General features: G+C 42.3%; 3 protein-coding genes across 3 annotated transcripts; all 3 read right to left on the bottom strand.

Moving 5' to 3' along the window:
- Window positions 1-60: 60 nt before the first annotated feature.
- On the bottom strand, window positions 61-2,113 carry V1516DRAFT_673564 (major facilitator superfamily domain-containing protein). The gene is made up of 2 exons (XM_066921933.1): window positions 1,569-2,113; window positions 61-1,512 (listed from the first exon to the last, which is right to left on the bottom strand). The coding sequence occupies exons 1-2, from the start codon at window positions 1,944-1,946 to the stop codon at window positions 223-225; spliced, it is 1,668 nt and encodes a 555-aa protein (XP_066778261.1). The 5' UTR covers window positions 1,947-2,113; the 3' UTR covers window positions 61-222.
- Window positions 2,114-2,603: 490 nt separating this feature from the next.
- On the bottom strand, window positions 2,604-3,420 carry V1516DRAFT_622247 (Alpha/Beta hydrolase protein; the record flags this gene model as incomplete). The annotated part of the gene is made up of 2 exons (XM_066919575.1): window positions 2,604-3,310; window positions 3,375-3,420. The coding sequence occupies 2 exons, from the start codon at window positions 3,418-3,420 to the stop codon at window positions 2,604-2,606; spliced, it is 753 nt and encodes a 250-aa protein (XP_066778260.1).
- A 210-nt stretch (window positions 3,421-3,630) lies between these two features.
- V1516DRAFT_701414 (uncharacterized protein) lies at window positions 3,631-15,381 on the bottom strand (the record flags this gene model as incomplete). Its single annotated transcript, XM_066924128.1, has 10 exons — window positions 3,631-3,951; window positions 4,010-4,129; window positions 4,182-4,275; window positions 4,327-8,086; window positions 8,135-8,693; window positions 8,746-12,053; window positions 12,105-12,182; window positions 12,240-12,359; window positions 12,410-14,984; window positions 15,052-15,381. The coding sequence occupies 10 exons, from the start codon at window positions 15,379-15,381 to the stop codon at window positions 3,841-3,843; spliced, it is 11,055 nt and encodes a 3,684-aa protein (XP_066778259.1). The 3' UTR covers window positions 3,631-3,840.
- Window positions 15,382-15,947: the final 566 nt, after the last annotated feature.

Here is a 15,947-nt window from a genome sequence, read left to right as displayed (position 1 = left end):
ATTAGTCAGTCAAAAATTCATCAACTCCTCTCAAGTCCAGCAGGTCTAGAGGAAAATTCATGAAAACTAAAATGATTGGGTACTTGTGCGGCGCAACACCCAGTCCGCAATGCTGGATGTCTACCTGGAGCTATCAGTACGAATAGTAAGTACATTGTTCAGGAAGTATATTATGAATTACGTATTAATTAAAATGCCATAGATGAATTACTGTGTATGTTGTCATACAACAGAACCGACCTTTTCGGTGTTTACCTTGTCGGCCTTTATAGCTGCTTCGTGTTCAGCTCGCTGCTGTCTCCAATGCAAGCCTTTAGCTTGAACTAGAAAGAGCAAAGGAGAAAACAATATCCAAATGAATCCTACTAATGTTGCAGTCCATCCAATATTTATCGAATTTATGAGCGGCGTTGCCACTGCCGCTGCTCCAGCGCTGAAAGAACATCTAAAGAGATTTGCCGACGCTATCGCTGTCGCCGGATTGCTGCGACTGGTGTCTAAAAGTAAAGTATTTAGGACGGTCAACGACCCCGAAATAGTCAAGCCGACTAGAAACAGAGAAATCACAGGTCCTGCTAAATTTGTCTTAAACTTCATGATCCACCCGTACATGATAATTGAACCGGACGCACTAAACAGAATCGGGATTGCGATTTGAAGCCTTGCTTTTTCAACATCAAGATTGCTGATGTCTTGATTTTTGTTTTTGACAATCTCCAGTCCTGTTTTTTTTGCTTGTCGTCTGAAGTTCCAGTCTAATGTCCTCGAAAATACCTGACGAGAGCATAGCGAGCCTAGACCAATCGGGATAAAGCACAGCCCGATCTGGATTGTATTGAAAGAATATCTTCTTGATAGTTCCTGGGAAAGCGTGCTGAGAACAGCCGTATATCCGCCAAACAATAGGCCACCGTAAAATAGAAGAACAAAAGGTTCTGCACGGCGAGCAATCAACACAGTTTGAAACGGATTAACCCTCCGATTGGTTGTCGTTCTACTTTCATAGTCGATACGGACCGGAATTTTTGTTTTACGCGACTCGGTCCAGATCTGCAATAAAGATCGGTTCCATCTTGGGGGAGGGATTGAGCCGTTTCCGACTACTGCCCGGCAAGTTTCAGGAAGAAGGATGAAAATGAGGATGAAAAGGACACCAGACAAAATTTCAAGGAACCAAAATATTGAATGCCATCCCAAAAAATGATTGAGCAGACCGCCGATGACAGGACCTACTGATGGTCCCACTGTGATTCCCAGCGTTGCAAGTGCAATATATTTGCCTCTCTCAGCTCGGGTGGTTATGTCAGCTACGACAGCACTCGCCAGAGCGATAGTTCCACTACTGCCAGAGCTCTGGACACAACGAAGAACCATGAGTGCTGCGTAACTGTTTTGCAAAGCCAGGCCAATGTTGGCTCCCATATAAATAATGAAACATGCAAGAAAAGCCGGACGTCGGCCGTAGACATCAGAATAAGTGCCAACGAATGAAGGAGCTATACCCTGGAAGATCTGTTTTTTTATTTAGTTTGTCGCGTTCATATCAATGGAGGACGTGGTTTGCTTACCAAAAAAGTTGTAACCGTTAGGTTGATAAGTGAATTCGAAACATTGAGATCTTTGGCCAGAGTATCCAGGGCCGGAAAGTATATGCTACTCGACATCGGTGAAATTATGGCAGAAAATGCACCCGTCATAATTACAAATGCCTTCTCTTTGCCTTCAAGAACATTATAAGGAATCGATTTCGTTTGCGTGAGCTTGTCTAGTTGTTGTAAATCGATAGTGTTCTGGATCTCGTCATCGTCATTGCTTGCATGATAAGACTCGCGTGAGCTCTGTTCATACTGCTCGGCACCAGTTCCTGCTAGATCAAACTGTTTAACTGATGTTTCTGGCTCCAGATCACGCTCTGACTCCTTAGTTACTTTCATCTGCCCGTCCATTCTGGCTAATCATCTACGATACCAGACGACTGTCTGGCTGTCGACGTGAATTTGTTGCTCTTATATTGCTACCTTCATTCGAGATCTTTTCTCTCCGTATTCTCTCCACCAACTTCATCCCGTTCTATCGTTATTTATCCGACCGCCCAGTATATACCCCATCAACTCCCCCCATCAACAGCCCATCATTGAACTGCCCTCCATTAGGGTTCCGCGGCTTCAACATTATACGATGGTTTTGCGGCTCATTTTCCATCTGGTCCGTGTTCCCTCGTAAAAAAAATTGAGCCGCTCGATGAGTTGCTTGTTCGGATGCGCTAGCGGGCAGAAAATACGACAGCGGTGCGGCTGCCAATCGTATAGTAAGCGATGCTGTAATCAGACTAAATACGATGAGAACTATTGCAATCTATTGGATAAGTAGAGATTAATTTAATTATTGAAGCGCAAAAGCAGAATTTACTAGTCTTTACGATTAACGTTTTATGTGTAGAATTTGCCATAAACGTTGTGAAGAACCGCGGCATGTCCGGGTTGTCCGCGCTAAAGTCCGTGTCTGCTTAGGTCAAAATGATCTCATTCAAGCTACTTAGTATTACAGGCACCAATTAATTTCAAAATAAGAATAACATAATCTAATACATGCTCTAAAAGTGATTATTTAAGAGTTTTCTCAAAAAATTCGGCTGTCAGTTTGAAAGTCTCCTGCGCACGATTCTTTTGAACAGGATCCGTCCAGTCACCACGAGCAGCTGCGTAGCCATGAGCAACGTCGTCCATCCGAACATACTCTGCCTTGTTAAGTCGAGTAAGGAAAGGTTGCAAAGACTCGTCGGACTCGTTTTTTGATGCAATCACCAGAAGAGGCACGTCTTCCACTCCATCTGCATCGAGCTCGCCGATTCGCGAAGGGTGGATCAATACCGCTGATTGGACCATCTTGGATTTGGCCGCTACAACTGCAAATTTCCCGCCCCAGCAGAAGCCATATAAGCCAATCTTCTCCACACTCGGGAACCGTGTTTGAATCCAGGGCAGCAGCTTTTCCAAGTATGGTACATGGTTCGGCACGCTGTTCTGCGTAGACCACTTCTCTCTATATGTCGGATCAACAACCACAGTCTTGTCAACAACTAATCCTACTTTTTTGGGATCCAGAGGCTCTCCCTTGAAAAAGTCAGGCATGATAACCAAAGGCGCAGATTCCGTGTTCAGCGCAAGATAATCGCAGCCTTGAAACGTATTGGGATGATATCCAAACACATCGTAGATGCATACTAATGCCATTTTTGCCGTCTCTTTGCCAACGACATATACCTTTCTTTCTTCAAACTCCTCAAACTGTCCTTTGGACTCATATTCCACTGGGCATCATTATGTTAACATACTTTCGTCGTTCTGCGTCTGATACAGCTCGCAATTACTTACGGCCCTTTAAATCGGGAACTGGAATAACTTCACAAGCTTCTGTCATTATCTTCGAATTAACAACCAAATTTTTGTTCTAAATCACTTTATCTAATCAATTGGTCCGATTGCTTTTCAAACCTCCTGCCGGCTCCCTGTTGTCTACCGACCTCTTTATATCACTCAATCTCCCCAGAAATCTGTATGCGGCGCCGGACTTTAGCAGCCCTAACGCTCTTTGTTTGCTCCCGTTTTCAATACGATCTTCAAGCGAAGTTATTCTTCCGTACCGGCAATCCCGACTCTTTGCTCCATCTCCTCGGAGTAATTATCATTCCATAACAATACTTTTTGAATATATTAATATATAAACTAGCTTATTCATCAATAAAAGAAGGACACCATAAGAGCACAGCTCATAATATATCCAAATTACTCAATAAAGTAAGCTCTGTTCTCTGGCGCTTCCATTCCATCTACAACTGTCTCATGCAAATCCAAATCCTTCACGTCCTTCTGTTATAGCAAGTAAAATAGATGACCGTAATGATTCATACGAATCATATGCTGGTAGATCTAATTGATTAAAACACGTATGCTAAATTTATAGTCATTAGAATCATGTTCTCACCCAACAAGAATAAGCTTTCACTTACAGATGACGGAAGTCGCTCCTTCGATCCATAATCGCGATGGATGCTAAACTTGGACACTCCATTCATTCCCTCCAATTCGGAAAACCCATTCAAAGGAACTTTACTAGTTCCAGTCACAAACTATTACCATATGTTAATATTTCCTCTAACCCCTTCAAAGAGCTGTTCTTACCTGCAATAGCTTGGCTCTTTCTTCCGCGTCAAACGAGCGAACTCCCCGCCAGAACCATTGAATTTGCTGTGAAGATGGCGAATAATTTTGATATCTAGTCTTGTAAATATGCATATCATCTCTGTTCCATGCTATCTCTACTCACGTTGTATTATTGCGCCAGTCGTCAACATCAATATCTGGCAATCCAGAAATCAGCAGCTCAAGTTCTTGCTCATTAAATATCGATATTAAATCTTTCGGAACAATATCGTAGAAACCAGTCAAAAAGCTATCAAGCTGTTCTTGGACACTCATCAAAAGACGATACCCCACGACCAATCGAACATAATCCTTCTTGTTTTCTTCCGTAACCGACACTTCGCGGCCATCTGGAATCAGATCAATCACCTTTTTGACACCATAATCGTCCGTCTCAATTGACATGGTCTCTGTGATCACATCCGTAATGTCATTCTCCAGCATCCAAACCAATGATTTGTAGTATTCCAAATCTACTGTTTCCATATCTTTCAGAGACACGAGCCTGTCAAGAATCCTCTTGTAAACTGCTCGGCTAAAGTGGCAGTCTAAAACACGTCCTTCATAAATGGCCTTGCCAATGATACGTCCTATAAACTTGAAATAAAATATATGTTCTGGATTAACTGCGGACGTACGATTCGGGTGAAATGTCGTCCGATCAGATGCCACAGGTGTGAATAGTGCGTAATCTGCATTAAACATCTGTCGTGCCAAAACTTGGAACCATTCTCGAGTGACTCCGCCTGCATCCACACCCTCTTCACCAATAAAACGGATATTCAGTTTAGAATATCGAATTTCTTCAGCTGTCTTAAAATGTAAAGCTCTGTAAGAGTCCATAAATACTTCATCGCGGCGTACGTTAATAGTAAGTGGACGATGTCGTTGAGCGTTTTGTGCGCGACTATGAAGCTGACGGTAGAAGTAATTACGCTTATTGTCAAAATCTAAAACTTTTGGATTCTTTACCAAAGTAGCAAATGAACCACTCATCAGCTTAGGGTTGTTGCGAACCATTTGGTTTAATACCTTTCGGTGCTCATCAGTGAACCGGTAAAAAATATGTTGAGGATCGCCTGCCACGGAAGTAGAAGCCGTGAACAATTTTATCTCACTCTTTGTTGGGTCCGTGATTTCACCACTTTCTTCAGATATCTCGCGCTTAGCGACAATCATAAATGACTCAATCAGTGGAAGTAGCACAGTAGCTACATGTAACATGTCTGATCTCTCTCGAATTTCAAACAGACATTCACCAAGAGCATTCCACAAAGAGGTAAAATCCAATTTGTCATATAAAGCAGATAATGCATTTTTCTCATCGGCTGATGATTTACCTGAATCACTCTTTAAACGTTCAGGATCAAACAAGTAATCCACAGCAGTCAAAATTCGAAGAAGTTTGGCCTGGTCTGAGCTAGCTGGAGAAAATCTAGCCAAAGCGACGCCTTGGATATCTGAACCACTAACCGACGCCTTAATTCTATTGCAAAGCTCACGCAAGTCTTCCGTAAGAGCCTGCTCAAGCGATTGAGCTTGTCGAATTAACTCCTTACCAAAAATGTCCATAGCTTCAGGAACTACCGACAAATTTAGCATCGTTGCCAACGTTTGTTGAAGAGTTTTATTAGGGCATTCCTTCGCTGTCAGTATATTCACCAATGGAGACAAATTGGTCGCGGGGATTATAGGAGGCTGTAGTGCGTGAGAAGATTCAGATTTTGCTCTCTTGGAAGCCGACTCTCCACTTTCAGACTTCCCAGTACCTTCATCTCCAGAAGTGGCTGCATCCTGCGCAACCGATCCCGACTTGATTTTAGCGGTTTCCTCCTCTTCAAGTTTCCTTTTAGCAATAGCTAAAAGCGGTTTTGTGATATCCTGTAGAAGCATAGACAGGCAATCCATCACTGGTGAACTCCCTCTGATCAAATCACGGTCGAGCAAACCCAATAAACAATTGATCGGATATTTATATTCTTTAGGAACATTAGTATCCTTTACTTTGCCTTTGTGACTTAGCGATCTGCGCACACCATGCGGTACTTCGTGCTCAATCAAAAAGAATCCCGCGATTTGGCGATTAATCTTCAAAATAAATTCGAGCGCTTCCAAACATTGCTGAGCAAGCGATATAGGCGTAATTTCGACATGTGTTGTAAAAGCACCTAATAGAGGCTTTGCAGGTGTAACTGGAGATCGCGGAACATTTGTTGATTTAGATGGAGTATTGCCGATAGCAAATGTAGAGCGTGCTCTCCATGAAAGAGTATTAAACCCCTTTTCAACGGAGGCAACATCAGTACAGCCGTCTTGTAAGATCCGCATGATCATGCTTAGAAGTTCAGTCCGACTTTGTCTGTTTTCTGAAACACTCGCGAGAATTTCAAAGAGTGAATGTTTAGCAACTTCTCCCAATGGAAAATAAAGTAATCGCACTAATGAAGCAATTTCGGAACGATCAACTAATTGAATGCTATTGCGATTTCGAGAAACCTTTGGTTGACCTTCAATAGGTAGGTCATGATTTGCTGGGCGGTGAAGACTCTGCCCGATGTGTCGTCGATGTAAATCAAAATCGACCAACTCTGGTCGAGTGAGAGCAGGAACATGTCGTCTTTGGATTTCATGTGCTTCGTCCGCCAATGTTTGCGGCAAATGCGCGAGCACTTCTTCATCTTGCTCAGCCAATATTGTCTGACGTAGGGCTGGATCGAGAGAGGTTAAGAATTCTGTAAACTCTGCCACTCCAAAATCAGCAGGATTAGAGGCTTGCTGAGAGTGTTGGCGCTCGCGCTCTGTTCGCCGTCGATCAGCAGCTTCCTGTTCTAGCAATTCAGCTCGTATATTCGGTGGCAATGCCGCCAAGAACTCGGCTTCTATGCCTGATTCTTCCTCTGAAACATTAGATTCCATTGTTGATCTCATTTCGCGAAGATGTGCCGAAAGAACCTCCTCTTGCATTTCTTCTGGAAGTGCTTCCAGAAAAGTAGGATCAATTCCCATTCCTGATATATCAACCTCTCGACCTCCAACTGTAACCAAAATTGGTTCAGTAGCGACTGGCTCCGCTTGGTCAGCACGACTGTTCGCCGCGGTTTCATGGTTATCCCCATCCTCACCATGGCCTTCTACGGACTCTTCCGTTTCATCATTGTCATTGATCTGTTCACCAATGCTGTCTGGTAAATGCTCTGTAGAAGGCTCTACTCCTTCCATCTCGTTTCCTGAACCACTAGAAGAGCCACTATTAAGGTTTGTTGTTATACCGTCTTCGGGAGCCGGAGGCTCGACAGCATCATTTTGTCCAGATGCTGAGGCATCAATCAAAGTCATATCAACCTCAGGTATGGTCTCCGAAGCATTCTGTTGATTCTGGATTTCCTCCCTCTCTCGAGCTATAGCTTCCTCATGTTCTTTCTCTGCTAAAGCTTCAGGCTTCATAAAGTTCACAAACAGCGAAGAAAATCTGAAGGCAGAGTTTTCAATCGTGGTGTCCTTGTTCGTCTGAACCAAAAGTTCCTCATACCAGCGCTGAAAAGTCGAACGAGGTCCAAGAGCAAGAAGGAATTTCCACTTTTCGCTCCTTGTGTTGCGAATATTACGACCTGGCGGATATCCAAACAATGCTTCAAGTTCGCGAGTCCGAACGTCTCTGCTCAAATCAACAATATTATCTCCTTGCCGTAGTCGAGATGGATTCTCAAAGTATGACGAAAGAACTTGATATGTCCGCAGGTCGCTATCAGATCCAGGTACTCGTCTTAGTGAATCTCCAACTTCTTCAAACAATTCACCAGTTCCCATAAGTGATGGTATAGCAACATCCGACGCAGGCGGCGGTCCTGCTATCAGAGGGTTAGTTCCATCTTCCTCGGTATATCCTATACAAAATTAGTAGACTTCAAGAAATTAAATCAAAATTAGCTTACCTGGATACTGCAAACTGGGCGAAAACACATAACGTCTAAAATGTCGATGAACAGGATCTGAGTATTCAACATCCCAAGCTGAAGCATCTTCGGAATGATCATTGATGTCATCAAACTCCATCCAAGGGCCCCCAGTAACGTTGTCATGATCTTCATCCTGGCCTTCAGCTTCATCATCTTCATCGTCATCTTCACTCTCGTCAATTTCGATATCTTGATCTTGACTTTCTCCTTCCTCGGCAGCAATTGAGCGAGCCAAATCCTGCAGTGGGTTCTGTTGATCCAAAAGATCAGCAAGATTTTCTACAGCTTCAACAGTATCCCAGTTACTATGGTCGTCGACAAAATCAAGAAAATCGCTTTCTTCATCAAGATCTTGGTCATCAAGTAAATCCTCTTCTTCATCCTCGTCGCCTTCTTCGTCTTCAATCACGTCTTCATCTTCATCCTCGTCATCATCCTCATCTCCGTCTTCTTCCTCATCGTCATTCATTATTTCATCTCCCTCTTCATCCGAATTTTCGCTGTGAGATATCTCGCCCGTTACAACAATTTCAACCTATTTAAGATAAGAAAAATGAGAAAAAAAATCAATAAAATTATATACTTACATCCATGTCTTCGCCATCTTCCGATCCTGTCTCATCAGCGTCTAACGAACCATTCGAACTGTTGTCATCTTCAATATAATCAGGTTGGTCATCTGAATAATCCATTTCTTCATGGCCAGCTAATTCTTCGTCTTCGTCTGAGGTCGGCTCTTCATCATCTTCATAATTTTCGTAGTTCATTTCTTCCACTCCATCATCTTCACTATCACCTGACTCATCTTCATCCATACTTTCCTGAACTTCAAACATACCCAGAGCTGAATTTGATATGAAATTTGGAGTATCTTCTGTAGCACTTTCGTCATCAGACTCTGCTGAGAAAAGATCATCGTCTACGACTTCAGATGGTTTCGACAAAGTCAGGACGTCAGATAGTTCAATAGACAATCTTGAAAGCTTTGACAATGGACGTAGCAAAGCCTTAACTACCTTTTGAGAATATGGAAAACTAAGATCAACTTCATTGAGAGCGTTTGTAAGCGCTCCAACAAAATTTTTTTCAAACATAAGCTTTGCAATTGCCTTATCATCATTTGCCTTCGGGACAATAGAATCTTTCAATGCCCGTCCTTTAGTCGAATAATGGCCGCTCAAAAATTTGTAGCATAAAATGCCTAGTTTGACCAGGCGTCCATATCTGACTTCGATAGAATCTGCAGAGGAAGGAATTTCTTTCAGAGCTCGTAGAACAGCATCTAAAACGATTTTGCGGACACTAGTAATTGTTGCATCATCTTCACCCTCTTCACATTCACCAGTGCTAGACATAAGACCAAATAAGACTTTATATGTTCGATTAGATAAAGTTTCACGCATCACTTGTCTCGGGTCTTCAACAGGGAAAAAAGAGAAATACGACAGAAGATCATTCAAAAAGTAATTGAGAATGGCCAGTCGAGGCTTAGAAGGAGTATTCGGTTGGTGATTACGTTTCGAATAGCTAATAAACTCAAGCTTGCTTTGGTTGTAGCAGGAAAGCATCTCAAACATGATCTCCATTAAATAAAATCGATACATGAAGTGAGGATATTTTTTTGGTTCAATATCTCCTTTCGATGCAATCTCTTGAGATTGAATATCTGGCTTTTCATCTTGGACAATTTCATCATCTTTAGTGTTTATCAGCTCGTTGATCAAAAGCTGCATGACTCCTGTATTGCTCTCGATCATAAAGGACTTGGGATGTGATAAAGTCTCCGATGATTTTGCGATCTCGGCTGATTTTGCATCGATCATTTCTTTGTCTTCGGCTGTCGGTACAGCTCTCTGAGAATCCTCACTATCATTCACAGGTGTAGAATCGGATGGCAGCGGAGGAATCGCTGAGAATTGCTCAGCAGATCGCAAAACCAATGTATTTTGAGAACGAAAATTTGATACCAGCTTGAGTTTGCAAAGTTTCTGAGTAAGTTTCAAAAATCCAAGTGCATCCCGGTTAAGAATTGGGAGATTCTTCTGAACGTATGTACGAATATCCGACGCGTTTCTTTGACTTTGCGTATCATGGAAATACTTTTTGATTTCAATACTCATCAAATTCTCCAAGGTGGCTGAATCTTCGAGTACATGTCTCAATAAGACACTGAGATAAGATTGCACTTTGGATCGATTCTCTCCGACGATCAATTGAGTAGAATTGAAAAGACTTGAAATTAATCCCTTCTCTATGGCTTCCTGTGCAAAGCCATGATTTCTGGTAAGAACAACTAAAACGCGAGCCACTGCTATAGCCGTCTTTTCTGTCATATGATCAGGCAGCATTATAAGGATATCCATCAGATCTCGATTACTCTCAATATCCCGCAATGGCGTAAGAGCTAAAATGGAGTCAACAACTTCTTCCGCTTTGGGAATATCAGGCAATTGATCTCGGAAAATAATGGTCTCAAAAATTAGTAAAACTTCAGCAATATATGAATCTTCACCATCCTTTGCAGACTTAAGGAACTTTAAAAACAGATCTCTGTGCTGATTTAAGTCATACTCTGCTATTGAAAACATTGCGTTTTTCTGGATTAACAGCCCCAACAAGTTAGACAAAGTTCTGATTTCAATATGTGATTCCTCATTCTGTGGGTCAAGCGTTTCAAGATGTAGAAAAATTGTTGTAAGAGGGTGGCGTTCTAACGAGAGCGGTACCGAAAAATCTGCAAAACAGTGACGGATGAGTCCCCCAATTGAGATAACAAGACTAGGATGATATTTCAATACGAGTAAAGCGCGGTCCATCAGATTTTCACGAACAACATCTTGCATATCTTTCAGATCTTCCAAAAAAACTGGCTTGCCATTGACGGTATTGACATCTCGGCCCCCGCTTGCTTGCTGCTTCGGAGTATCCCTAGCAATTCGTTCCATCCGACGGGTTCGCTCAATTCGACGAGCAGCGGACCAATTCTCAAGCGGCATATCTGCTGCATATGAATACTCTTCTGAGGCAGTTGCCAAATCTTCAGCCTCATCCATATCAACGCTTGCTGCTTCGCGCTGTTCTTCAGCTAGCGCCTCTTGCTGAATTGCTGCAGCACGATCTGGATGAGGACTATCTGGTCGACTCAGTAAAGGTACGGTCGCAGAAGCAGAAGCAATAGTACTATTCATACTATTGACTCCGAGACCCGACATTAAGCTGTCACCGCTGATAGAAAGCATTGATCTACCGTCTTCATTTTGATATCGCCTGACCCGAGATCCCGACGACAAGCTTCTAAATCCTGAAGATCCCATTGAAAGGTCCATACCTGATCGTTGCTGACCAAAAAAAGATGCTTCAGATCGTGAAATGCCAAATGAATTTTCGTCCAGCTGCTCGGACAACCAAATCTTTCCATTCTCTCTCTTGAATGGGCAAAAGCTCTCTCGATCATACACCATAATTTCGGTTAGCATCGAAATAATGATTTCCATAACGCTGGAAGGAATCTTTTCAAGGTCATCCGACTCCCATAGCTTGCGAATTAGTGGAAAAAATGCAATACGGAGTTCGATCAAAAATTGGTCGCAATCAAAATATTGCGGCATTCCTGCATCGATTCTGTCGCGCTGATGAGGAGACAAAGCTATAGTCTGCACAGATTCAATCACTGACTTTGTGGAGATGAACGAAGCAATAATCTGTAAAACTAACAGATCTCCATATACCATAACGTTTTGAGATAATATTGATTTACCTTGTTCTTCGGTTGGAGGGATAGCTTTTGTCTGTTCTATCAAAATCATAAGAATATCCGACAATATTTCAATTCCACCAAAGTGCTTGAACCTTAAAGCAGCAATAGTTTGTATGAAGGCTGAAGAGGCTCGCTGGACTGTAATCATTAACGGACTAGAAAAATAATATATCGAGAACATATACTCACAATCGACTAAAATATTTCTCGAAGAAGAAATAAGCAAAAACCAATAAGCGCACTTGTCTCGTTTATCCTCAAAATATTCTACCCGACGAAGTTAGAATAACATGAACTGCAAAACATGGAAAGTTTTGAACTTACCGAGTCTCTTAAACGATAGGCTTTCGCAGAGCCCCTTACAGATTTCAGATAGCGCTGCAAAAGCAGTATGTTTAAGTGCTGCATCAGGAGAACGACGGAACACCGCGACTTTTGAAACCCCTAAATAAATTAATACTAAAATGTTGAGCTTGACTTTATATTACGCTTACCAAAGAAAAATTTGCTGATGAAGCCAGGAATCTGGCTGGTCAAGAATCTAGCAATTTTAAAATTCTTATATCGATTGTCCGTGACATCTATCCTTTCTTCTGCTTTAAGAATTGCTTCTTTCAATCCAGCAGCCTGAGTGGGCTTGCGCACATCATAAGAAGAAAGGGCCCTACTTGCTTCACGCCAGCTCTCTGGGAATTTAGTGTTGAAGTAAATATCTTCCCAAAGGCAGTTACGTTCAAGTTTGCCCAAGTTTGTCAAAAATGATTCGTATGCAGGGACAGTAACCAGCGCATTCACCATGTACATAGCAGCTTTTGAATTTGGATAAATGCTTGATGAGTAGAGTTGCGAAATCAGATATAAAAATCCCTGAATCACACAAAGTGATTTGATAGCTTGACTTGCCTCTGAAGGAGTCAAGGTAGTCTCGAGCGTATCAAAATATGATATTCCCTGTTCAAAATCGAAGAAAGACTGGACGTTCGCTAAAGCCGGCACTGCTGAATCCAAGATTTCAGATAGCGTGAAAAACGAGTCCGCCTCCGCTGCATATCTCAATACACGAGTTAAAAAACTAATTGGACTTCTCAGTGCAAAATCATAAGGGAGGCAAGGTAAAGTGTAATATTTAACAAGCCAGCCCATTCCACCTCGGTTTATAAACTCTCGGCACAATGCATTATTGTGTAGAAAGCTATCTAAGAACTTTCCATAACACTCAATTAAATTCATTATGTCCGACTCTGCACCTTGATGGACGAGCTCTTCATCATCTGCAGACCTTTCCACATTCTCTCCAACCGGGAAAAATCGAGCGCCACCAGTCAATTTCAAACCCGCTTTATAGATATCCTCAGCCACCAGGGAGATTTCCTTAAAAACGTCTTCTTTCAGAGCTGGATGATGTCTCACCAGTTCATCAATAGCAGGTCCCAGATTAGAGGGAGTCGACGTTGAGCACATGATAGCTGCGCGGTCAGGCAAAGTGAAAACTCGAAAAAACATTTTTAACGCTTGTTTACTCTTCACAAGTTCAAGACCGCCGTGATTTAAGCAGAGAGCACCAATACCGTGAGGAATTGCAGATGACTTCATGATCTTGATTAAATCTGGGATGGCGTCCAAAAATGTTTCCGGAATCTTTGCTTCATTGATGATGGGATATGATGTGGGTTCATTATGAATGAATGCGACTATCATGTCTATAGCACAAGATGTAAGAGCTGACCCAAACACTGATGTGTTTGTGATGATTCTCCTGATCGACTCCAGCAGAGAAGTCTCAATTAGATTTCGCATACGGTCAAGATTTCCAGAGGGCTGCATCATGCTTACTAATAGTTTGACAGAACCTTTCAGGGCATGTGCCCGCTGGAAATCTATTTTAAAGTCTGTCACAGCAGTAATTTCAACATCCGCTTCATGTGTAAGACAATAATCAATCTCGGTCTCGATCCGTTTGACAAAAAGATCCAGACCTCCATTCCGAACAAACTCAATGAAAGCACTTGATGTAGTAAGAATTAAATGCTGAGCCGTACCGACTGCCATAGATATAGTATTGAAATCTTGGGTATTGGTTCCTATAATTTGGAGCAAGATCGGAATCAGACCCGCTGTTACCAAAACTTGAGCTGCATGCGATACCTGTGAAAGCGCTTCAATGAGATAAAAAATTCGGTCGGCATAGACTTCATCAAGAATCTCTCCATTATCCAGCTTCTTTTGCATTTGACGCAAAATGTAAAATAGAACTCCATGGTTAACATTAGCACTTAGGGCTGTAATTATTTCATTGTGCCGTTGTCCCGCCAAAGCCTGCAGCGTGTCAATCGCGATGTTTTGTAGCCATAATGGGACGTTGTTATCCGGATGAATCAGATCGCAAAAGGAAGATATCAATTGTGGTTCGAGCGAATAGAGTTTATTTTGCAGAACATGGTCTGGAAGCACATAGGTTACAAATGCAATTGATAGACAGCGTACGGCAGTGAGTTGATGTCGCATCTCCAAACCTTCAGGACCAGGAGCAAAGGATTTTGCGATGCGTGCTTTGAAAAAACCTTGCTCTAGGAAATTTGAAGGCACCTCTTCAGAAATCCTTTTAACAAGATTCGACAAAGAGGAAGATGCGACATCTGTACTAGTAATCTCTAAAACCTGTATATCATCCTTTCGATGTGCCTTCTCACTGTGATCATTTTTATGCGGGGTAACAGGAATATTAGTTGTTTGATCAGATTGATTTGCATCTGCATGAGTTGTAGTCAAGCCAGGTTGCGTAGATGACGTTGGCTGAAAATATTGAATACTAATATTCGACCAGAGGTCGCTCCAGTGTCTTCTTTCATCAATGAAATCATACAGTGAGATCTTTTCGGAAATTTCGATCGGCGTGGGAGGAGGGAATGAAGAAGCAAGCTCCAAAATCTTTTCTTGGGTCGGTTGAAGTCCTGCCAGCAACTTCGGAGCACTCATGCCGTTTGCATATCGCTGTGCAAGACGAGCGAACACACTCAGAGAGGAAATGACGATGGGGAGCGAATTGGCATTCAATAAATGAGTAAGAAGCTTTATACGACTGTTAGATTCCACAGTAATGAGTTATTAACTAGGAAGCGAAATAGTCAAAACTTACGTTCCCACTAGCATAGATGCTTCGATGCGAGCAACGCTCCAGTAGCAAAGCCGAAAAGTCTAAGATGGCAACTAGCCGCTCCTCGATCTTCGGTTGAAAATCATAGGCTACAGGGCTACCATTGCGAAGCCCACTGGTTGTGACTGCATCTTCCAAAATCTCATCAAATCTATTGAGGACATCAATCCAATGGTGAAGATCCCCTCGAGGCTGATCCCATCGTAAACCCTGGGCCCGGATGTGACTTGCGAGATCGTCCAAAGGACAAGTTTCAAGAGTATGAATAAAATTTTTAAGCGATGGAGGCTTGTATGAATCTGTTAGTGACATGTTCTTAAGATACATCAATTTGGATCAATCTACCATGTGAGTCAGCCTCTTGTTCGCTGACGTCGTTTTAGTGATCTTCATATTTCAGAAAGAGAAAATCAGAGCACTTCCAGTCAACTTGCGAGCAGATCTCGCTTTTGAGGACTGAATTCCCGAATGATAGAAGTAATCGAACGTGAAAAAGCAAAAAAAAAAAATAGATAGTAATATGCACTAAATAGATCTAAATCGAGGTTAATAGGATTAGCAAACCGACGGGCCAGAGACCAAAGTACAGCCGAAATATAGTGAAATCGGCAACAGAAATGGCGCACCTTTTCGTCCAAAAAACACAATTAGATTGCGTCTTATGACCCGGCCAAAAATCCTAGAATTTAGTGTGAGATCAGGCGTTCTGTCCGGTCCAATCTGTACGATCGAAGTGTCTCGCAGTCAACAGCGCACGTAAGAATGTAAAAATCAGTCGGCACAGTTGTCGAGATTTGGGACATATGTGCATAGAAGGTCCTACAGTTAGGGTTCTACAAATTATCGCAGACTTTCTTCTGAAGATATTGAGGAAACGT

The sequence above is a fragment of the Lipomyces oligophaga genome (genome assembly GCF_038497815.1).
Source record: "Lipomyces oligophaga strain CBS 7107 unplaced genomic scaffold V1516scaffold_3, whole genome shotgun sequence".
NCBI classification, from domain to species: Eukaryota; Fungi; Ascomycota; class Lipomycetes; order Lipomycetales; family Lipomycetaceae; genus Lipomyces; species [Lipomyces] oligophaga.
The sequence above is the reverse complement of the archived record's forward strand: the minus strand, read 5'-3'. Positions and strand labels throughout refer to the sequence as shown.